Source organism: Podarcis pityusensis, assembly GCF_964106645.2.
Source record: "Podarcis pityusensis genome assembly, chromosome: 10".
NCBI classification, from domain to species: domain Eukaryota; kingdom Metazoa; phylum Chordata; class Lepidosauria; order Squamata; family Lacertidae; genus Podarcis; species Podarcis pityusensis.
Genome location: NC_138035.1, coordinates 73,212,051 through 73,235,724, shown reverse-complemented (window position 1 = coordinate 73,235,724; position 23,674 = coordinate 73,212,051). Strand labels below are relative to the sequence as shown.

The 23,674-nt window shown below is 45.6% G+C and overlaps 1 protein-coding gene across 1 annotated transcript in view; it reads left to right on the top strand.

The window, feature by feature from the left end:
- Nucleotides 1-23,674, top strand: part of ELAPOR2 (endosome-lysosome associated apoptosis and autophagy regulator family member 2) — a 92,776-nt gene that overhangs the window by 23,968 nt on the left and 45,134 nt on the right. The window contains exons 2-4 of the mRNA XM_081023525.1: nt 16,459-16,573; nt 22,201-22,396; nt 23,375-23,522. Of these exons, the coding sequence (XP_080879651.1) occupies nt 16,459-16,573; nt 22,201-22,396; nt 23,375-23,522 (459 nt within the window). The remainder of the gene's footprint in view (nt 1-16,458; nt 16,574-22,200; nt 22,397-23,374; nt 23,523-23,674) is intronic.

Sequence of the window (23,674 nt, the reverse complement as noted above, 5' to 3'; positions counted from 1 at the left end):
AAGCGAGATGAGCGCTGCAACCCCAGAGTCGGTCACGAATGGACCTAACGGTCAGGGGTCCCTTTACCTATACCTTTACCTATCAAGTAGAGCTCTTTAGATGATGGATATTGTTGTGGCACAGCGCCTGTGTTACTGGAGCATCATGGCTGGATATTGGCCCCTTAGGTCCTTGGGGCTGAATCTTGCCTATGCCATGAACCCAGTAGGAGGTCAGAGGGCCACATGTGAAACTAAGCCCCCCACATGGTGCCATAGGTGCTGTAGGGTCCCTGATTTTTTTTTGGATCATGGTTCGGTGAGAGGGAGTGTAACCATTTCTTCCCCTGCCATGGTCCCAATGAGAATCCCACTCCCACAGTGGCTATTAGTCCTGGAAGCCAAGCTCTCGTAGGTGACTCGGGTTTAGGCACTTGCAGAGGGGAGAAAAATTTACATGGTTTTATGTGCCTCTGCAACAGCTTTTAACAATAAAATATACAGCCACAGCACTGCGAATGAGGCATTCTGTGCCAAATTTAGTTCAAGGCTGCCTTGCAGGATATCTTTGGGAGAAGAAAAGGCTAAGGAGTAAACCCTACACAGTTCTGGAGCAGAGTCCAGAAGATGGTTGGATGGTGCCTCGTATGCCTCCTTCAGGCAACTCCTGCAGCCCAGCTGGTGCCTACTTTCCTTTGACTGCATCAGCCAGGCCAAGAGGGGAGTCTTATCGTCTGGGCAGCTCAGGACACACTGCCCAGTCTGGCACCCTGAGGAGGTCTCTTTGGTACTGCCAACACAGTGGTTTGACTTCAACCCAGAGGTGCCGTGGTGATGGGGTTGGGTTCAAAGTGACAGGAAAAGAGAATATTTAGCAAGGAGTGCTGGGAAGAAGAAGGGGGAAGAAAAGATTGGGCTCCATCTTGGGGAGGCTGGCTGAAGGCTGGCTGGGAGAGATGCCTTGGACTTCAGAGCTGCACGGCTGTGGAGGACAAGCACAAGTGTGGACGAGCCCTTACCCTACCTAACATAAGCAGGCTTGTTGTGAGGATAAAATTAGTAATCCCAAGTGTGCCACCTTGAACTTCTTGGAGAAGGAGAAAGATACAAATGTGTCCCACTTGAAAGGACCATGCTGTAAGATCTGGACTCCCTCTATGCAGACTGCAAATTGGTGAATAAACCATATTTCTTAAAGCTATGAGAGTCTCCTCTGCGTCTCAGTTTTCCAAAGGAACACAGACCCTGGGTGTCTGCTGGGAACCTCATGGGCTCTTGCTACCACTTGGCAGAGAGAAAAGGGGAGCTACCCCACTTTTTAACAGTATTGTCTTTGCCTCCCTGCCTTGCTCATATGGTAGTTGGTGGCTGAAGGCCCTTTGAAGAAGTAGGGACAGTCCAGTCCAGTCTTGTTTGCCTGCCTGTCTCAGTCCACTGTTCCTTCCTACAGGGGAGCTGCTGCTTATTCCTAGAAATATAGAATTGTGGAGTCCGAAGGGACCATGAGGGTCATCCAGGCCAACCTGCTGCAATGCAGGTATCTTTAGCCCAAACTGTGGCTCAAACCCACAACCCCAAGATTAAGAGTCTTGCGCTCTACTGATTGATTTTCCAAGATGGCACTGGGCTGATGCAGCAACAATGGTTGTAAAGGCGAATATTTGGAAGGTAGTAATCTGCAGAAACTGCAGGGAGCCTTGTACTTTGCCAAGATATATGCAGTGGCAGATGAAGGGCAGCTGCTCCTCATACATACAGAAGTGGGTAGACCATGGGATCAGTAAACTGCAAATCTCTGGAACTCCTTTGAGGCATAAAATGGCTTGATTTCTGTCACTTCTTTGTGCCTAACAAGAGCTGTGCCTGTTAGTGATTGTGTATGGAAACGTGAAGACCAAAATTGGCCTTAGATTAACTGTATACAACCACTGGGACAACTTAAAAGCTCAGTGCCCAGCCTGATAAACCACAGCTTAGCAGTCAGGAAGAAGCCACAGCACCGTCAGCTTCCTTTACTTCCTCCCTTCCTTGCCAGGCTGAAGTTGATTTAAGATCCTGGCAGTCAGCTGATATTAAGCTGCAGTTCCTTGTTTGGATGTTAATGGCTAACTGTAGCTTGAAAAGCATTTTTGTTTAACTTCAGTGCCAAACACAAATGGAGTGAATAATACATTTCTCTTGAACTGTATTCTTCCTTCATAGGCTCTACCTTAAGGGGCTGAACCCTTCCAATTTTGAGGGGTTTGGCAGGTCCCATCAGGCCTTCTCATGGCTGCAACAGGCCTTGCCAGGGCTACCCGCAGCTACATTGGGGCCTGTTTGGCCTTCCTGTTGAACCTGGCTGGGCCTCACCCATGGCTGTGGTAGACTCCGCTCAGCCTCCTCCCATCACATAACATCACATGTGCACATCATGCATGTGACATCACACGCATGCCATGGTTGGCTGGAACCCGTCCCCTGTGTCCTCCATCACTGAGGGAATTAGCAGCTGAGCATTTTGCATCTGCATAATGCATGAATGACAGACAGACAAACACTGTTCACAAATGGCAGGTTAGGGACCTGACACAGGGAAACACTCAAATTAGGGTGCATTTCCCATTACTTGCAAAATGCTTTTCAGTGGTAGCACTTAATTGTGCTTATTTCGATACACATATCCAACTAAAGTCATTGTGTTCAGTGTAAAAAATATACATCATGTACCCATGAACCTTCTGTCTGTGCAAATAAAATGCAAAGAAATTAGATTAGATTTTGACAACTGGCATAACAGCAGACTGCTTCTTACAATGCGTTTTCCTGTTTAACCATTAGTGTGTACTTGGTGGATAATGAGGAACTGCTTGGCTGCAAAGAAGAAAGCCGTCATTAACTACCTTTCTCCAACAGGGATCAACTAAGACCCAATTAGGCATGTTATAGCTCCACGAGTAAACAGGAAGTAACTAATTATGGGAACAGAAGTTGCTTTAACAGACAAAGCCAGGAGGAAGCTGCTGATTTAAAAGACAGTGTTGGGGTGAAGGGAGCCTGTGCTGGAACGGGCGGTCTGAGCTGAGCATGGCAGGATCTTATTTGTGAGGATAAATCTTGCTAGATTTGATGAGGAATAGAGCACTGTTTTCAGTGCTGTGCAGAGCCGCTTTTCATAGTGTCCTGAATTTCCAGGCATGGTCCAGGAATTACGGAAGTCATCCTGGCTTCTGATTTGGTCCTGGAACGTCCCTATTTCCTCCGCCAGCACCAGTACCACCACCATCGAGGTCAAGGAGGAAACTGAACCAAGCAACGACCATGGTGGCGGCGGCTGTGAGCGAGCATTCCATGGCCTTTCTGTGGCTGCCGCCACTGTCCTCCTCGCTTGGGCAGCTCATAGCAGCTGCTGGAGAGCAGGAGAGGAGGCGGAGAGGCTGTGGCCGCACTGGCTCTGAGGGGCAGCCAGAGAGCAGGGCTGCCCTGGGAGGGAAGGAAGGGCAAGCAGAGCAGAGGTCTTGCTTTTTTAAACAAAAAAATGCTTTGTGCATCCATGTCTAATCTTGCCCCTTTCTAAAATTTATTTATTGGTGTGTTTTTTTCTTTTTGCAAATCTACCAAAGAATAGAATAAAATAAAATCAGAACTGAGAGGTTTTCTCAGGAGGGTGGGGGGCATGTGTTGGCACTTGCCCTTTTTCTGATAGGATATGCTTTGCAGGGGGAGGGGAGAATGGGGGGTTGAGGAGGCTCACTTGGGAGGAGTGAGAAATGTCTCTATTTTCATCTGCGGACTGTTAGAGGGTGTACACTATTTTAATTCTGCATCCTTTAGCTCAGTGCTGAAGTTTAAACCCTAGGAGGTTTTTGCTTACAAAATTCTGACATCCTGATACTAGCACCATGAAATGATGAAGCTTTATGAAGAGCTTCAAATAATATTTTCACACGCTTTTTAAAAGTAGGAATTTGCAGTTGTATTGGAAGGTTTAAAGGTGGTTTACTCTAGCCGTGGATGAATCCTAGATGAATCTAGTCTATTTCACTTTTGCATGTGTTCAACCTCATAATTCTGTTCTTTCCTTTTTCCATGTTAATTTGTGATCTCTCTTCCTGAAAAAAGTGTGGAAATCTGCATTTGAACATTTATTTTAATATTATTTTGCAACCTGTATTCTCTCAAAGCATTCATTTTTACAAATGTGTTTTCCCTTAAAAATGCATTTTATAGGATTTCTTTGCAATGAAGGCTGTGTAACAAATATTTTGAATAAATAAATATTTCAATACTGGAGGGTTGTTTTTGTTTTAGCTGAAAACTGTGTCAAAATTAGGGAAGCACAAAACCACTGAATAACTTAAGTCCTGCTCTACAAATTAGTCCATGAAGTGCAGATCAGGCACAAAACTCGGGTGGAAGTTTGGTTCTGTGTAAAAAGATGTCTGGCTATTAATTTTCACTCCAATAGACAGAATGACATTTTGATTACCGTACTTCTTCAAGAGTTCTAAAAGTTCCTTGCAATATGATGCTATTGTGGGAAGCCTAAGATGAAAAGACGATCTGTGACTTTGTGCAATCCTTTATCATAGGGAAAAAGCTAACTCTTAGCTCTTGTGAGTGTGACCCCATTCACACATGCAGTAGCAGCCCATATGGCAGGGCCAGCTGCTGTGGGGTCTGCCTCCTGACACTGGTGCCCCCGCTGCTTACCTGGGTGGGACTTTGGGGTAGGGCAGCAGAATGGTCTAGACTGTGTGCGTGCACTGCTGGTGTGCCCACACTGACCTGTCCGCTATCCCAGTCCTGCCCAGGTAAGATGCAGGGATGCCAGTGTTGGGAGGTTGCTCTTGGGATGCTACTCCACACACGCAAATGATCGCTTAAGGTTGCAGTCATGCTGTAGCCAACCTACATGTGTGGACTCCTTGAAAGGCTAGCAGGTTAATACAGTTGGTGGGCTGGGTGCCAGCTATGGGCACTCTGGTGCCCTCTGGATATTGTTGGACTCTGGCTCCCGTTAGCTTCCCAGTACAGCATGGCCGGCGTTCAGGGCAGCAGGTTTCCCATCTCCCCATGTGGCAGCACCTCCTTTGCCTTGTTTTCTTCGTGGGTCTCCATCCATAGTAACTTTGCTTTACTCTTACAGATAGGTAGCCGTGTTGGTCTGCCATAGTCAAAATAAAAAAAATTCTTCCAGTAGCACCTTTAAGACCAACTAAGTTAGTTCTTGGTATGAGCTTTCGTGTGCAAGCACACTTCTTCAGATACACATGTGTATCTGAAGAAGTGTGCTTGCACACGAAAGCTCATACCAAGAACTAACTTAGTTGGTCTTAAAGGTGCTACTGGAAGAATTTTTTTTATTTTGCTTTACTCTGTTATGGGCATGGCCTGAAACATGACTTGTCCATACCAGTTATGACCAGATGGCAACAGTGCAGATGAACCCAAACGAAGGAGAGAAAAGTGGGACCATCTAATTCATTAGAGCTGTGCTGTGCTGCTGCTAATATGGTCTCCTGGGGCACTCGAAAGGTCTCCATGCCAACCCACCTCCCAGAACACCAGCAGGAGAGCAGCAGCACTGGGGAAGTCAGGGTTAACCTTTCCTCTGTGCCAGGGAGGGTAGAGCTGTGCCCTTCAGATGACGCTGGATCACAGCTCCCATCATAAAGGCAAAAGGTAAAGGTAAAGGACCCCTGGACAATCATCCAGTCAAACTTGTCTATGGGGTGTGGCTTTCATCTCACTTTTCAGGCCAAGGGAGCCAGCATTTGTCCACAGACAGCTTTCCGGGTCATGTGGGTAGCATGACTAAACCGCTTCTGGCACAACAGGACACTGTGACAGAAACCAAAGTGCACGGAAATGCCATTTACTTTCCTTGCCACTGCGGTACCTATTTATCTACTTGTGCTGGCATGCTTTTGAACTGCTAGGTTGGCAGAAGCTGGGACAGAGCAATGGGAGCTCACCCTGTCATGCAGATTCAGACTGCTGACCTTCTGATTGGCAAGCCCAAGAGGCTCAGTGGTTTAGACCACAGTGCCACCCGTGTCCCTCACGGCTCCCATCATATCTGCCCATTGGCATCCTGGCTGCGTCTGAAAGGAGCTGGAGTTTCTGGAGGGTCACAGGATGCCTTTTTCTGCCCAGTGTCTTTTGCTGATGTGATTCCTCTCCCATCCAAAGCTATTTGCCTCAGAGCCGAAAAAATGCAAGCACTGGAATGAGGCTAATAGTACCTTTGGAGGGGAAGCGATTTAGATTGCGGAATTGGCAGGGGAGAGTGGTTAGCTGCTTTTAGGTAAAAATGACAACATCGGGTTATATGATTATGGGTTTCCTACTTTGTGTATCTTTTGGCCCTGAAGCAAGATTCCTGATTTGTCTCCCCTGTGAGCATACCAAAGAACCAGTAGCGTAAGGAGGGTTGAGGGCACCTGTGGTATCCTGCCCTCATTGCAAACTGGAAATGGATACAAAATGCATATTAAAGATAATGGAATATATTGATGGTTGTCATTTTGCAAGCTTCTCTTTACTGAATGGGATAATTAGGCATGTTCACAAAAAGGAAGCTGGAAAAGCCAAATACTGGCTTGGTCAGTGTCTGAATGAGAGCATCAGACCAGGCTGAGTGGCATCACTGTGATTTCTCATTCTGGCATCCCTGCAGCTGGGAAGGGACCATGGCTCAGTGGGTAGAGCACATGCTTTGTCTGCAGTAGGTCCCAATCTTTGGTATCTCCAGTGAAAAGGATGAGGTAACCAGTGATGAGTGGGACCTCCCTGAGATCCTAGAGAGCCACTGCCAGTCAGTGTAGACAGTATTGGGCTAGATGGACAAGTCATCTGATCTTGTATAAGACAACTTGATTGCTGGCTGTGTGTCCACAGCCTAATGCCTTAAAGCATCTTTGGCAGTTGAATCCTGCTAGCGGGAGAGGAGAGAGCTGAGGGCATGTGTGACGGACAGTGGATTTTCATGTAGCACCTTTTGAGCTGTCTTATTATAGAGCAGCAGGGGAAGTCCATCTTAGCCAGAGAGGTATAAAATCAGGAGCCTGCCTTGAATGTAGAAATGATTGGCTATGGCACTCTGAGGAATGTTCTGGGATGCTCTCAGTCAAAGTGTCATTTTGTGGCAGGTGAATGTGGAAGCTGAGCTGGTGTGTGCTTTGCTTAATGCAGGCATGGGGAACCCAAGGCCTTCCAAATGTTGCGGGACTACAACTCCAAGCAGCCCTGACCATCCCCCATGCTGCCTGGGTGGACAGGAGTTGGAGCTGAGGCACATCTGGAGGGCCACAGCTCCCCCCTCCAGTTTAACATGTGGCTTTGTGGGGAAAGGAGGAAGCCTATTCTGTGGCTGAGGAGGAGGAGGAGGACTGGCCGAGGTGTGGCAGTCGTCTTTGCCTGGCCCTTTCCACATCTTCTTTTCATTTACATGTATAGTGGGTTGTACCATCCTGAGCTGCTGCTCATAAAGTTGCACTGATGCAACAGAATTCCAGTCTTGAGCCTGATCCCAGGCGCCAGTTAGAGTAGCACCAAACATTATACAGTACATGATGTGGGGATGTAGCCCCAAATGACATCCCTGCCGTGGGCTCTTCCCCACTTCTCAGTCATGTCCAGCCACACTTGCCCATGCCATGGTGTCATTCACCATGTTGTGCATTTGCACTCTCACACCATCAGCATCTAGGGATCAGGTGTAGCAGCAAAGAAAAGCCATGAGGGGAGGCTGTGGTGACATGGGGGGAGCATGCCTAAACATTATAGGGAGAGCTGGGAGAGTTTGATGTGGACCAGCTGTTTTTGGCATCAGCCCTGCATCACCGTTAAGACCCGTTCCCCCCATTTTTGTTTTGAAAGATTTAAATTGATTTAGTCCTATAAATGTCAATATGGCTAAAATGAGTTCAGGCTGAAATGTTCTCTTGAACTGATTTGTAGTTCACAGCCAGAGCTGATATTGTTTTATTTATATCCTTAGATTTGTTATATCAGGCTCCCTTGCCCAAATGAAAATGTAATCTACAAATCACTTGAATGTGGCTAGGATCAAAGCATAATAGCATGTTATGTATGAGCTGCCTTAAAAACCTGTGTGGCATGAAAAATGAGGCATAGGTAATCAATAGCTGGTTATTGTGCTCTGTATTAGAGTGATTTAATTGCTCACATCTAGGTTTTCCTTCCGCTGGAAATTTGTATGAGACCTTTTTCGTTTTCTGCCATTGGCTCTTGTCCCTGTAACTGACCAGAGGAGCTTCATTCATAAAACATAATGTGTTTAGAGGGAACTTTATATACACAGTGATTTGGGACACTCATTTCCTTTAAGAATTCAGTCTAGTCCTGTTTAACTCCCCCCACCCCCAAACTCAGGACAGTTACTCAAAAGTCAGTTTATTTATTAATGAGATTTACATGTCACTCATTACATATATTTTCTGGGAGGCTATAAGTGATAATTATATACAAGTACAGGGAAGTGGGTGGTGCTGTGGGTAAAACCTCAGCGCCTAGGACTTGCCGATCGTCAGGTCGGCGGTTCGAATCCCCACGGCGGGGTGCGCTCCCGTTGCTCGGTCCCAGAGCCTGCCAACCTAGCAGTTCGAAAGCACCCCCGGGTGCAAGTAGATAAATAGGGACCGCTTACTAGCGGGAAGGTAAACGGCGTTCCGTGTGCTGCGCTGGCTCGCCAGATGCAGCTTCGTCACGCTGGCCACGTGACCCGGAAGTGTCTGCGGACAGCGCTGGCTCCCGGCCTCTAGAGTGAGATGAGCGCACATCCCTAGAGTCTGGCAAGACTGGCCCGTACGGGCAGGGGTACCTTTACCTTTACCTATATACAAGTACAATGAAAATGTTATATACAAGTACAATGAATGTTTTGTTAGTTGGTACCCATTAGGCATTGTAACAAGACAGGCAGGCACAGGGCACAAAGCAGCAAGGTCACTGCAGCACCATGGACAGCTCCTTGTGCCTACTGGCTCCTACAAAACCGGACGGGGGGGGGGGGGGTGGAGGGACTCCACTAAGGCCCTTGAACATTTGCCTCCAATGCAACCCTCCTAAGTCTGAAGAATGGAGATTCTTACAGGAACAGACACCACAGACACTCTTTTCTCCCACCTGAGTAACTCCCATGTGCCAGGAGCAGCAGTGCTGAAGGCCCTTGGGCTCAGGGAAAAGTGCTCCTCAGGGTTCTGGCTCCAGTTCTGCAGGTTCTTGTCTGCCAAGTCCAGACTCAGGGCTTGCCCACACTTCCACTTGTCCCACTGACTCCCCCCAAGGAAATCCACTCTTTGCTGCTGAAACGGAACAAACGTCAATAAGGGTTTCTGCAGATTGTTGTTTGCTCTGAGTCAGCGGTAAAGATCAGGTCTTCCTGGGGGAGTGGAGGGGCAGAAGAGCCCTGCTGCCCAGACAGGGGACAAACCCAGAAGTGGACACTTGGTCACCAGCCTCAGGCTCAGTGTTAGAAGCCCAGACCAGTTTCCGAGGCAGATGCGTGGTGGCCTTGGGCTCAGCAGCCGTATCTCCGAGCTTAAGGTCAGGGCTGTGGCACTGGTGCAATTCACTTCCAACCCTCTTTGCAAAGTGGGTGTGGCACCAGTTAGTGAAAATGTCAGTGCCACCATAATGTGAACTTCAGATAGCTCTGAAACAGGTGAATGAAGCAAGGCTGACCTCCCTTTGTTGCTTGTCCATAGCCTCTAGCAGGCAGAGGTATGTTGCCTTTTACATGGATTTTCCATTTAGCTGAACTTCCCCTCTATCCCTCCATGGTTTCCTTATTTTCCCTTACCCTGCTGCATATTGTAACTTACGTAACATCCCACTTTCATCCTAACTTAATATCTTTTAAAAATAAATTTATTTATAAGCTTTTACAATATACAAAATAAAAATAAAAATAAATCACAATCATTCTCTTATTTTGACTACCCTCCCACTCTTTCTGTGGTTCATTCTTTATATTTTAATTTACTGCATATACAAATTATACCAATTTGTTATACAGTATTGGCCTGAATATAAGCGGCACTTCCCCCACCCCCAAATTCTGATCGTGAAAAGTTAAAGTGTGGCTTATATTCGCAACCTTACACCGCCGGAAAAGCGGCGCAGCTCCCCCCCCCCGAGAGCAGTCCAGGAGCGCGGGGCAAGGGCGCGCAGCCCACCCACCACTCCAAAGGCTCCCTTGAGCCGCTGGAAAAAAAAGCTTCTGTGTACTTTTGTCTTCCCATACCACGTGCCATATGCGTGCCAACCAAAACTGTTTTCGTGACCTTCTAGGTCTAAAATATATGGATTTCTTAAAGACAACCATTCCTTTAACCAGACAAGACACCTCATAATATATTCTCATGTTCAGCAGAGTATCCTAACAGTATCTAAATTATTTTTCACTGCTGTTTACAGTTCAAATCCTACTTGCATATTAATCTGGTTACTATATTCCTTCAAATATTCTACGTAAGGTTTCCACTCCTCCCTAGACACTGACTCCTCCTGATCTTTAATTTTCATTGTTAAACTTCTGTCAATTTGTTTGCCAGTCTTCCTTGGTTGGTATTTCTTTGTCTTTCCACTTTTTGCTCTTGTTGCTGTCATCACATATAGTAATAAACTGACCAACTTATTGGGTTATTTGCATTTTTAAAAACCCCCATTGATGCTCCTGGTCTCAACAGCTCTGTCAGAATAAAGGAGGAGAGAGTGTTTTCTCTCTGCCTCCAGCCTAATTAGTTAGAAAAGATCACTAGAGCATTTGACCGGGTTAAATCCCCCCCCCCATAATCCTCCTTTTGTTCTTTTCTTAAAGAAGCTTTAGTGTAGTGTTTTTTTTGTACGTTTAATTCCTGTTCACATGTAAATATAGATCACACACGTGTCTCTAAAGATTATGGAAGCCCCTTTTAGCTGAGGAGATCTTTTAATAGCATTGCATGCTGTTAAGCAGTTAATCAGGTTAAGGGGAAAATGTCTTATCTGCAAGATGAGAAGTGATGTGTCCTCTCTTCAGAGGGAAGGAGGAAAATTACCTGCTTTCAACCATTTGTTCTACAGTGATTACAAGATAGGCAAGATGAGAGCCATTATGCTGTTCTTAGTGTTTGCACTTGAACAATAGTACTTATCTATCTTGTAGAAAAGCTGTTTCCTGAGAGTCCATCACACTCTATAGTGCAAAGGGCTCAGGGGCCAAATGTGGCCCTCCATCTTCTCTCTCCAGTCCATGGAGAGCCCATATCCACACCCCCATTTGCTCAGGCCACGCCTCTTGGCAGCCCTCTTTGCATGTGTCCTTGACGTCTCTGGCTTGCCAGGTTGGAAGGCGGAGAAATGCGTGCAGAGAAACCTTTGTGTGGCATTGTGAGCTGAGCTCTATACTAAAGTAAGTATTGCATGTGCACACATTTCTAGTTTTTGCCTCTAGTTCCTCCCACCACTGGTGTGTAGTCCCTGGAAGGCTGCCCCTGAGTGAATGTGGACTTTGGATGGAAAGAGGCTTCCCTACCCCTCCTCTAGCGGGGCCAAGAAGCAACCCAGCCTTAAGGATGTAAAAAGGTCAAGGGACCCCTGACCATTAGGTCCAGTCACGGACGACTCGGGTTGCGGCGCTCATCTCGCTTTACTGGCCGAGGGAGCCGGCGTACAGCTTCCGGGTCGTGTGGCCAGCATGACTAAGCCGCTTCTGATGAAACCAGAGCAGCGCACGGAAACGCCGTTTACCTTCCCGCCGGAGCGGTACCTCTTTATCTACTTGCACTTTGACGTGCTTTCGAACTGCTAGGTTGGCAGGAGCAGGGAGCGAGCAACAGGAGCTCACCCCATCGCGGGGATTCGAACTGCCGACCTTCTGATCGGCAAGTCCTAGGCTCTGTGGTTTAACCCACAGCGCCACCCGTGTCCTGTAAGGATGTAAAATGGCGTAAATGGCCACTTGCCAAGAAAATCTGACACATTTGACATATTTCACTTCAAAAGAGAGAAGTCCCCCAAAAGGATTGGGAAAAACAGGGCCAGCCCAATACATTTTGGCACCTGAGGCAGACCCCAAAATTGTGGTTTCCCCCCCAGGGAAAAGGGGTGAAGAAGATCTACATTAGTAACAAGCAGAAAAGGAAGATTGACATCAACATCTGCTGCCCCAGTGAATCCTGCTGCCTGAGGCAGTCACTTCCCCATGCCTCATGGATGGACCAGCCCTGTGTAAAAAGGAAGTTGCTGAAAGGCAAAGGCAGCAGAGTCAGACCTCTCCAGAATGCTCGGAAGTTGTTTAAAAACACACTATTAGGAGCTCAATGGGAATGTTGATACCAGGAATCAGAACCAAGATGATGCTTGCATAGTTACTGAGCAGAGTCCAGGAAGTTGGAGGAGGCTTATTCCCTGACAGTGGTGCGTGGAATTACCGGTACATTCTTGTGCAATTCCTGGTGTATCAGTGATGATATCAGTGGATCTGAGCCTGGCTGCATATTCCACTTGCCACACAACACATACACAAGCTCTAATTGTTGAGAGCTCCTGAAAGGTGCCTCTTCACAGGCATGGAAAAGTGGAGGAATTTGCCCTGACACCATACGGCTAGGGAAGGAGGCACAGCTAGCAGGTGGATCTCAGTATCTGTTTATCTCGCTTAGCTAATCTCTGCTGTTCTTCAACTGCCAGAGCAGACTGTGCTGAATTTCCAGAAGGCTTGATTTTTGATGCAAAAATGTTTGTCTGCTGTGGGTGGTGCAAAATTCTCGGCTTTCCACTCTTCCAATATTTCCCCATGTCACTTCACCGGTCTTGTTTCCCCTGCTCCTGTGCAGCTTTAGCACCCCCACCCCAAAGGGGTGCCCTTACTGCACGGTGCATTGTGGGTTGTGAAGTGAGCATGATGATGTCATGGTGCTTTGGCGCACGTCAGACTTTACTGTGTGATGATGTGGCTGAGATGATGTGGCTCCCATTGCTGTCACTCTGATGGGGGGTGGTGGTGGTGCAAGAGGCAATTTGTCCCTGTGGCCCTTGGCCTTCCAGCACTGAGCAGTAAGACGGTCATCCTGATCCGATGTTAGTCTCGTCCGTTATGCATGACTAGTGGGGCAAAACGTGGGCATCTTCCATCCTCATTTGTCATGCCTTTCAGTGGAATATGCATCAGTACCACAGCTATGCTCGCATTTTGTCCCCGCTGGTCAGCGTTGTATAATGTGTAGCCAGGGTCCCCCCCCCCCCCGCACACAAAAAGTCAGTACAATAGCATAAAAGCAAAGGGGGTGAGTGTAGAGACCATGCTTTGGTTTCCTCGGGTCATCAAAATGGATAATGGAAGAAAGTACGAAGTGTCTTTGCTATTGTTGAAGAAACACAAATTGCAACGATTGGAAGGAGAACATTTATAAAACTGTCCTGCTGAGCTAAGTGGTTGTCAGACGGGGATGAAGCAGATTATCACCATTTATTGCACAGAAGGAGTGTGCTCAGTGTAGTCAAGCAGGGCACCATAGCAGCAAAAGGGATGATAATCAATGCCCCCCCTTCATCTTTAGGTGGTCTTATAATGTTAAGATTAGTACAGTTGCTGCAGTTGTGTCTGGCCTTCCTTAGGCCTGTGCTTTCCAGATGAAGGAAGATCCTGTTATGTTGTGTGCTTGAGAAATTCTTACAACATTGTTGGATGACACAGATACCTTTTCACTGTCAGAACAGTACAAGGCAATGCATCGTGGGAGCTATCTGGAAATGAACATCTATCTATTTTTGGCCTTGCTCTCTGTGTTACTATTAACCTTTTCAGCTGAATCTTACAAATTGATTTTGGTATGCTTCCTGGAATACTTGGAAAAATGTCAGCCTTCCATTAAGAAAATTATGCAGGTTAACTCTTAGTTTGGTTTTCACTAGAAATAGACCCCTTCAGCTCCTAGCATTACACCTCAGACTCACCATAGTCTTTGCAAAAATGCAAAAGCTGAGAGGAAAGACTGGCAGGTTGCAAGCTAGATTTGCCTTCTGCCTTGCTGCTGAAGGGGGAAAGGAGGCAAGCACAGCTTTCCCTGCTGGTCCCTTTACTGTTATCTATAGACATCTTCCCTTCTATTCTCCAACTCTCACTTCATGAATCAATGTCATTTTCTTCCTCGGTTGGAGAAGGAACCCCCCACTAAATAGGCATGTAAACCCTTCTGGAACCATCCATGTTTATCATAAGAAACAATGTGTCGATATTTCTCTCTGTGCAATGGGAAGTCTGCTCAATAGCATATTGGATTCATTTTACATGGCATTTCATATTGTTTCATCAACTCAGATGATCACATCCCTCTGGGGTGTCTAAGAAGGGACTCTTCCCAGCAAAGCCAGAAACAAGGGGGAGAGGACAACTTGCTATTTTTGTTTGTGAGCTTTCAGATTCCCCTTTTGTTACATCTAACCAGTGATGTCTTAGCTACCAACTGTACTTTGTGTTTCTAAGGGGTGTTTATTTAGTGAATTCAATGCAAAAGGACATTATCACTATAGTGGAGGTTTTTTTTTTTAATTCCCCATGAAGCATGTATGAAGTCAGGCACATTGTGCTGCTGCAGAAAGAACTGCACTGGCTGCCCACCAGGTGCTGGGGGCGAGCTTCAAGGGCTGGCATTGGTGTACAAAGCCCTGTATAGCTTGAGACCAGGATCCCTACAAGTCGCCTCTTTCCTTACATCCTCAGCCAATCACTGTTCTGCAGGGGAGGCATCTGGCAGATACCATCCTATCAGGAGCAGGGCTGGAAGAATCCGTCAGTTTCAGTTCTTTCCATTTTTTATTTCTCTAATCTTGAATTCAGTTCTCCAAATTTATGCAGCAATTTTATTTTTATCTTATTTAAAAAAATAAAATCCTAGTGAGAATTATTCAGCATTTTAGTGCAAATTTCTCCTAATAAACACATTTTTTGTGGGCAGTTTTGACTAATGGACACATTTTTACAGGAAATTTCTCAACATATAATGTATTTTTGCATATTATTTTCATTTGTTATGCCCACGTTCTCCTAATATTTGCACTTTTGTAAAGATCATTTGGTTGGAGAACTGCATTGCAAAAGTTTGGATAAGTGCAAATGTCTGTAGGGTTGCCATAATGTTTTGGAAGGTGGAAATTTGCTAGCATTTAAAGCAGGATCTAACTGAATCAAATTCGTCCCCACCCCTAATCCAGAAGTCCATTCCACACCCCAGTGGAGTAGGCTGTATGGTGAGACCCTTCTAGTTCCTGGATCCAGCAAGGATTCAGATTCCTGGAGCAGTCAGGCTAGCTTCCTGCTGAGGTAACGGGTCATCAAGGTAACAAAGGAAGTGGCTTGGTGCCAGAGGACAAATGGGTGGGGCCCCCTCCCTTCACTTTCTGGTAGTGAGAAAGACAAAGAGTTGAGTTGTGTGAGCTGGAAGCTGGAAGCAAGGCAGCAGGCTGGGAAAGCAAGATGGCAGAGCCATGCCTGATTTTTGCTGGAATCCCAGGCTGTGGCTGTGGGAGAAGCAAGACCCTCTTGGGCTGTGAATGCTGTGAGCCCCTCCATTGTAGACTCAGCTTGTATATATGTGCAAATAATCTATATATCCTAAAGACACCACGGTCTCTGCTGTGCCTCATTCTGAAGGAAATATGAATCCTGGGGAAGCTCCTGGAACCCCGGGAATCTCTCACCTCTCAGAGACTGGGGAGGTGAGGAACCGTGTGTGTTTATTCTATTGTAGATAGCTTTGGGATGCCTCATTGGAAGTGATTTATAAATGAAATAAAAATAATAATAGGCCAGTGTGTGTTAGTGAGTCAACAACAACATGGCAATGCCTATCGATCAATGATGATCAGTGCTGATGTTTTCCTTTCACGTGTGACATTCGGGGCAAATGTTCCCCATTGCTCCCCTAAGAAATGGTGTGCCTGATAGATATGGATTTTGTTCATCAGCATCTTTATGGCGACTTCTCTTGAAAGAGAGCTCTGCAGAATCATAGACTCATAGAATTGCAGAGTTGGAAGAGTCACAGCCCTGCACTGCAGGAATCACAGCTCACATTTAGGGGCCACTTTGAGTATTTGTGCTCAGTCCTTTGAATGGCATTCCTGCCCATGAGCATTTTGTCTCACAAGCCCTGCCCCTTCCTCTGGCTGCATGTTGGCAGCCTCATTTCCAGAAGGCAAAGCCCACACTCTCAGAGTTGACGCATTTGTTGCCAGTTAGAGGAAATTTGGGCCCAAGTCTCGTTTTCTATGCATTTTCATTTAAGTCCTGATACTTTGTGACCCTTGTGCATTTTGTCACATCCATGTCCGCCCAGACACTGGCAGTTCAATATTTTGTATATTAATGTGTTTCCTCCCCTTTGATGTTTTACTGATGCATTGGGATTAAATAGAAATGTAAATATATCATAACTGAAGCATTATTATTATTATTATTATTATTATTATTATTATTATTGCTTGCAGACAGAGTACCACTTTGAATACACGGAGTGCGATAGCAGTGGGTCCAGATGGAGAGTTGCAGTCCCAAACGTGGAATGTTCTGGTTTACCTGATCCTGTCAAAGGGAAGGAATGCAGTATGTATTGATGCTTTCTTGTTACAAATCGCATGTAAAGCTTGCCATTTCTAGGTTTGTTTTTTGTTGCTTACATAATCAAGCACGACTTAGGATGTGATCAAATGCCCATTTATTGGGGAGCAAACCTCACGGAGCTTAGTGGGCCTTCCTTCTAAGGAAACATACGTAGGGATATTTTGTAGATACATTTGAAAAATCAAGTTGAAAAATCTTACTCTTTGAATATACTTACTCTGTGGGTTATTCGTAGTTTTTTGTTATTCTTAAAACCAGCCCCTTTCTCTAAAATTTTATTCTCTGACAGTGACAGCCTCCTTTCACATGTTTATCATTAAATGAACCCTAGTCCGCAGGTGTTTTGTTGTGAAAGATTAAAAACTTAATTTTTAAAATTAGTTTGTTAATGCAAGTATAAAGCTAATATTTGCCGGAACGATGCTGTTTTATTTTGCCAGCCTTGAAGCATTGGTTAAAAGGTGGGTTGCACATTTTAAAATAAATGAGCATGGCTAAGATTGAGAGAGGTTGGCGCGAGGTGGCCGGGAGCTGGGCATGGGGCAGATGCACTGGCAAAGCCCATCTGGTGTTGCTGACAGTGTTTGCACCATGTCGGTCCCCCCACCCTCCCCCTCCCCTCAAGCAGCAGTGACTCTGCAGTCAGGAGGTCAGGTGAAGGCTGCCCCCACCCCCGCTGCCATCAGCTGCTGCTCCTCAGACAGATGTATCTGGACTCCCCCCCTATGGGGGGAAGGTGCATTTTGAGTGGGAAACGTCCGCCTCCTCCAGATGCTCCTCTGTTCAAAACCACCTCATGGGGTGAATATTTATTTCAGAAGACCTGGCAGTGCTCACATTCAGATATTTGCTGCGTAGGACTAGAGCTAAAGCCAGAGCTGATCTTGCTCTGAATGGTTAACAGTCCGGCTGCTGCAGCTCCCAAGCTCAGCTGGCTCTGTGACTAAGCAAATGCATCCCCTTTCTGTCAGGCCTCGAATGCGTCAGCAACCAGCTTAACAACAAAAGGTTTTCTGCTCTTGTTTGCGTCTGACCTTGGTGGGTTTTTTAAAGTACATTTCTGGGACACGCTGAGTGCTGCTGAGCCTGATGGCTGTTTTATCTTGAGAGGATAATGACCACAATAGCCCAGGATGTACAAGAGATGGGGAGCCGGTGGGCGGAATAGGGGCAAGAGCCTGGAATAGGAGCAAGTTCCTGGGGGAGGAGCTAAGCTCTCCTTTGAAGGAGGGGGGTGGACCAGCCAAAGAAAGGACTGGGCTTTCTCTTGCCACAGGTGTATTGCAATGCAGGGATGAGAAAAGGTATTGAAATATTGGAGAGCCAGAGAGTAGGAGATGTCAGTGTTGGGTTCTTGCTGCTCCTTTGACTTCCTTCATCCTTTCTGGCACCAGGATCACACGGTAGTTCAGTCTCTCTCCAGTCTGTGCCAGTTTCACTGTTGTTTGTTCATAAATCCCTTAAGTTCATGAGTTCACAACATAAAAATACTAAAAAAATGAAGAACACAAAATACGGTACATAAAAAAGCAATACACATTTAAAATACATATTGCTTTAGAAGCCAAAGGCCTGGTTATAGAGAAACATTTTTGCCTGGCACCTAAAAATATGCAATGAAGGCACCTGGCAAGCCTCCCTGGGAAGAGGATCCCACAGACAGGGAGCCACCACAGAAAAGGCCTCGTGTTGCCACCCTCTGGGCCTCATATAGAGGAGGCACACAGAGAAGGACCTCAGAGTCTGGGACATTTTATATGGAGAGTGGTGGTCCTGGAGGTATTGCGGTCCTGAGCCATTTACGGCTTTATAGGTCAAAACCAGCACTTTAATTTGGGCCTGGAAACTGATCGGCAGCCAGTGCAGTTGGGCCAAGATTGGTGTATTATGCTCAAACCGACTTACCGTGATGAACAACCTGGCTGCCAAGTTCTGCACCAGCTAAAGTTTCCAAACCGTCTTCAGAGGCAGCCCCAGCTATAATGAGTTGCAGTAGTCTAACCTAGAGGTTACCAGAGCATAGAAAACAGAAATTAGGCTGTCTCTACTAAGACAGGAGCACACCAGCCAAAGCTGATGGAAAGCATCACCTGAGCAGTAATCTAACCTTTAAACCGTTACCATGAGATGCACAGTAGGACTTTTAATCCCATGACTGGTAAGTTTACTTAGGAACCTTTTTTGAGGACATAGACTTTGTTGTAGAGTTGGTAGGGACTTTATTGCTTCATGATATTCCTTGGTGTCTTCATTCAGTGATACTATATTGACTTTAACCAGATAAATTCTATGATGCTATGCAAAAAAACCCCACCCCACCCCCCAAAAAAACCCCATGGAATTTGGTATGGGGAAAATAAGTATCCTGAGAATATTTATTTATTTTAAAAGTTTCTAACCCTTATAATTGGGGCAATAGGCTTGAATGAGGAATGTCTTGTGAATTGATCCCAAATGCTTCAAGGTCAGGGGGAGGCTGGGGTGTTCGCTACCCCATGAGCGGAAGCAGCATAAATATTGACACTTGCCCAGGACATTTCTACAGGTTGCAGAATTTGGGTTCCTCAAGTGCAAAATGGTTGATTGATAGCAAGCAAGCAAGCAAGCAAGCAAGCAAGCAAGCAAGCAAGCAAGCAAAGAAGCAAGAAAACAAACACACGGGCAACGGAAGAGCCACAGCTTTTAACGCAGGAATTTTCAAAATGTGTTCTTCTGGGGAACTTTGGAGCTCTTTGGAAGGTTTTGGGATTTTCTCAAGGAGAACATTAACAAGGACAGGCAAACTGCCACCAAAGGCAGCTTGGTTGTAACTTGGCAACACAGAGTTTCAGAAATTGATGTTAAAACTGTGGTGGCGGGGGACTGTTACTATGATTATTTCATGATTATGCTGTTTGTTATGTTTTTATTATTGTGCTCCATAAAATGTGCCCTTAATGTGTACACTGCCCTGGTATCTTTTGATAAAGGACGGTAGATACATTGAACGAATAAGCTAATAACAATTGTATTGGGCCCATATGTGGAGGCTCAACAGGCCTGGCCAGCCCTCTCCCCCAACTGAGCTACAGTGTGCAGAGGGACCTCAGTGGGCAGGCCAGCATGGAAAGAGGTCTCTGGTGATAGACAAATTATCAGCTGAAACACAAATCAAGTTGCACAGATTGTCCCGGATGTCAAAAGAGATTCATTTTGCCATTAGCCATGCTCAGCCTCAGATTGAACCAGGCAAGCAGCTGGCTTCCTCCCAGCTACTTCTGCTCATGGACATATGCATTGTGACGTGAAAAGAGCATTCTCCTGTGAAACGTGGAAATAGTTGGCCATTTGATAAAGAGACTGTATTGAAGCAGCAATGAAGGCTCCTGTAGCGGTGACGAGCCCTGAGGACTTAATGCTGGTCTAGGCTCTCCTCTATGACATGTTCATTAGGATGTTCATGTGAACATAGTGTTCATCTGACGGAGGGGATGGCCTGCACCACCGCATAGGTCACAGGGATCAATCACCTGCAGATCAAGGATGACTAGCTGCATAGAATGGGACGGGCATCCTTTACTGCATGTGCAGCAAACCTGAAAGTCAGGTTTGGTTGGAATGTGCCTGTAAACTGCATTCTTGTAGTTCCTTGCTAGCAGGTTCTTCAGAGATTAGATGGGCATCGGGAAGAATGTCTGGCCAACACAGTTGCACAAGACAGCCTCCGGGGATGCGGGATGCTTTTAGATTCGAAAGACAACCAAACATGTTGACTGCAGAGCTTGTCTTCTCCTTCTCCTGGGCGTCTCTGGCATTTTGACATGGTGTAATTTGCGACTAGGAGATTCTGGTCATTCATGAAATACAAATTGGTATTTAGCTGCAAAATTAAAAGCACCTTTTGGTTAAAAGGTGTGAGTGCACATTTGCTCTAGGTGAATGGTGAAACTAAGTATCTTTGCTGCAAGTTGTCAGAAGTTGCGTTAATAAATTTTATAGTCTGCACTATTCAAAGGGCTGAAGGGAACAATTTGAAGCAACAATTTTATATAAAGAAATTAATCTGTATGGGGTGTGTGGACTGCCGTGAACATTCAATTCTGTTATTTTTATTATTAAAGGGTGTAGTTTCTTCATCAGTGTTTAAGCTGTCCTCATTGTTAGATCAATGAAAATAATTTGCTAGGTGTGTCAATGGTACTATGTAGATGACCCAAGTATTGTGTGCTGTCCATGTTGAATAAGGTATTGGTTTACAGAAATAAAATTCTTACGATTGAGACTTGTTTTCAGATCAGGGGGCCCACTAGGGGGCGCATTGGAAGATGGCCGACAATACCATCTCTCCGACCCACACGGGGTAATTAAGAGGCTGTTATGGGAGTAGGCAGCCTCCCTTGTTGCCCCAAGGAAATGGGGAACACTGCCCTTGCCTGCTGTGCCCATAAATCACCCCCTAATTTGAAAGAAGGGGGTGAGGGCCCTAGGCAGAATGCCCCCGTGTGGACCTCGGCTCTCCTGGACGCTGTCTCTGATCGCACACTAGTTGCAGCAATTTGGAATAATTAATGACAAAAGAAGCAAATGCACATATTTCAAGTGAAGAAGGGGAGTGAAGTCTGCTAATTTAAGTGACCTCTGCGAAAGAAGACGACGGGCTGGAGAAACAGGAATATTTTACGATGAAGATACACCAAGGGCGGAGTATGTTGACAATGGGGCTGAATGGGGGGGGGAACCTTTTTTACTTTCCTTCTATGTGATTTACAAGAACCCCTCCTCATTAGAACCGTCGGTTGAACTGACCCAAGTAGGATGATTAAGGTCTGTGTGGAGATAAACTTTAACCAAAAGTATGCTTTATGGAGACCGAGCAGCAATAAGAGCTTTTGGGAATGGCGCAGCAATTAATTCGGAGTCGCCATCTTGCCAAAGGATTTATAGCCGGGAGGAAGAACAGATTTGTTTTCAGACTGCATTCCTAGTGAATCTCCTCAGAGGTTTTGAGAAAGGAGGCAGATTGGTGAAGATTAATGACGCTAAGACTGTTTTGATGTATGGAAGTGATGTTATATGGAAAACGTCTGGATATGGCTACTGGATAAAAAAAATAATATCCACGTAGGATTACAAACTGTTCTAACCAGCTTGCGGAGACTATCAGAGGTCACAAAGAGAAAGGAAAAATATATGAAAATAACAACAAGAGATGTGGAAAAATAATAAGAAAGGACTGGATAGTACTGTGAACATCATAAGGTTAGATTTGTGGACATTAAAACAGCAGTAAGAAGCAAGAAGTTGATTGGATCCCTTCGGAACTTGAAATATGGGTACCCCCAACAAAAATTTAAAATTCGGCTGTGTAATTTGGAATTTATGTAATTTGGTTTGATTTGATGTGATTGGTCGGTTAATAAAAAAATATTCTTAAAAAAAAGAGACTTGTTTTCAGATCGGTGCTGTGGTCAACACAACTTGCCTGTAACGGATACCAGATCTGAGAAACAGGTGCCAATCAAATTTGTGATTTTCTACATTTGAGGGTTGCTGAATGCTTGTTGAGAAGAGAGCTTGCAATGGACCAATTGCTGGTGCCCTTAATCAGCTGTGCATGTTTTCCTTCTCAGCTTTCTCATGTGCTTCTGGGGAATACCTAGAAATGAAGAACCAGGTGTGCAGTAAATGTGCCGAAGGAACCTACTCCTTGGGAAGTGGGATCAAATTTGATGAATGGGACGAGCTGCCTGCAGGATTCACAAATGTAGCCACTTACATGGACACAGCCATGGGCTCAGCAGAGAGCAAAGCAGACAGCTGTGGCAAGTAAGGACCGGGGGGGGGGCTGTGTGCGCATGGCACACAGAGGCTTGGAGAAACCATTATAAATGAGGTGCAGTGGTGCCTCTGATTTTAAATTTTCCCTTCTCTGGTATATTTATATTCATAGGAATGTTGGAAGCCGCCTTGTACAGAGTCAGGCCATTAGTCCACCCAGTTCAGTATTGTCTACACTGATTGGCGGCAGCTCCACATGGTTTCGGGCTGGGAGATGCTGGGGACTGAGCCTGGCACCCTTTGCATGAGAAATAGGCACTCTACCACTCCATGGCCATTGCCCACTCTTCCTAAGTTCAGAGTGGCTTGCATGGTCTTCCAGCAGTTTCCTGTTCAAGCACTGACCAGGTCCAGACACTCTGAGCTGGAATGATGCAGCAGAACCAGTGGCTCTCATGCAATTTACGGGGTCTCAACTCATTGACTGAAATGGTAACAGTGCACAAAGGGCCCGGTGCTCAGAAATGTATGTAGTGGTCTTCCTTCAAGGAGTTGACACCACCACTTGGACCTCAGAAGTAGCTGTGAGAAGCAATTTAATATTATTTTTGTAGGTCCAAGACTGCCAAGCTGATCAACAGGGAAGGGGAAATTTTCAAAAGAAATCCACTGCATCTTGGAGAAAAGGTCTCCTGATAGAATGTTAGTTGCAAAATGTCTTTTATTTCTAGAAAGCTTGAAAAGCAATTGAATAACATTCTATTGTCCTCCTAATGTATCAGTGAATGCTTCCCTGTCATCGCTGTAAAGGAATTATAGCTAACACAAATCAGCTGCAAAATTTAATATTTTCTAGACAAAGAGAAGTGATGGATGAGAAGCTCTTTTATATTCTTGTCTTTATTTTCCCAGGATTTTTACTGCAGCAGATCATTAAGTAGCATTTGGGTTAAATATGCCTGATAGATGGATATTTATGGTGCCTATATTGTAAAACAATTCTTGTTTCTGCTCATGTTTGCTCAGATCGTCATGGACTCCTCGTGGGAATTACATTGAGTCAAACAGGGACGACTGCACCGTCTCCTTGATCTACACGGTGCACCTGAAGAAGTCGGGTTCCGTCATCTTTGAATACCAGTATATTGACAACAACATCTTCTTTGAGTTTTTTGTAAGGGGGATTTGTGCACTAAATCTACACTAAGGCTAAACTGCAGAGGCAGTCTTCTGAAAAGAACTCTCGCAGCTTATTTTTTAGGCAGTTTATTGGCATCCTGAGTGTCTTTGCATCTATGAGGCTTATCGAAATGTGAATCTGCCTTA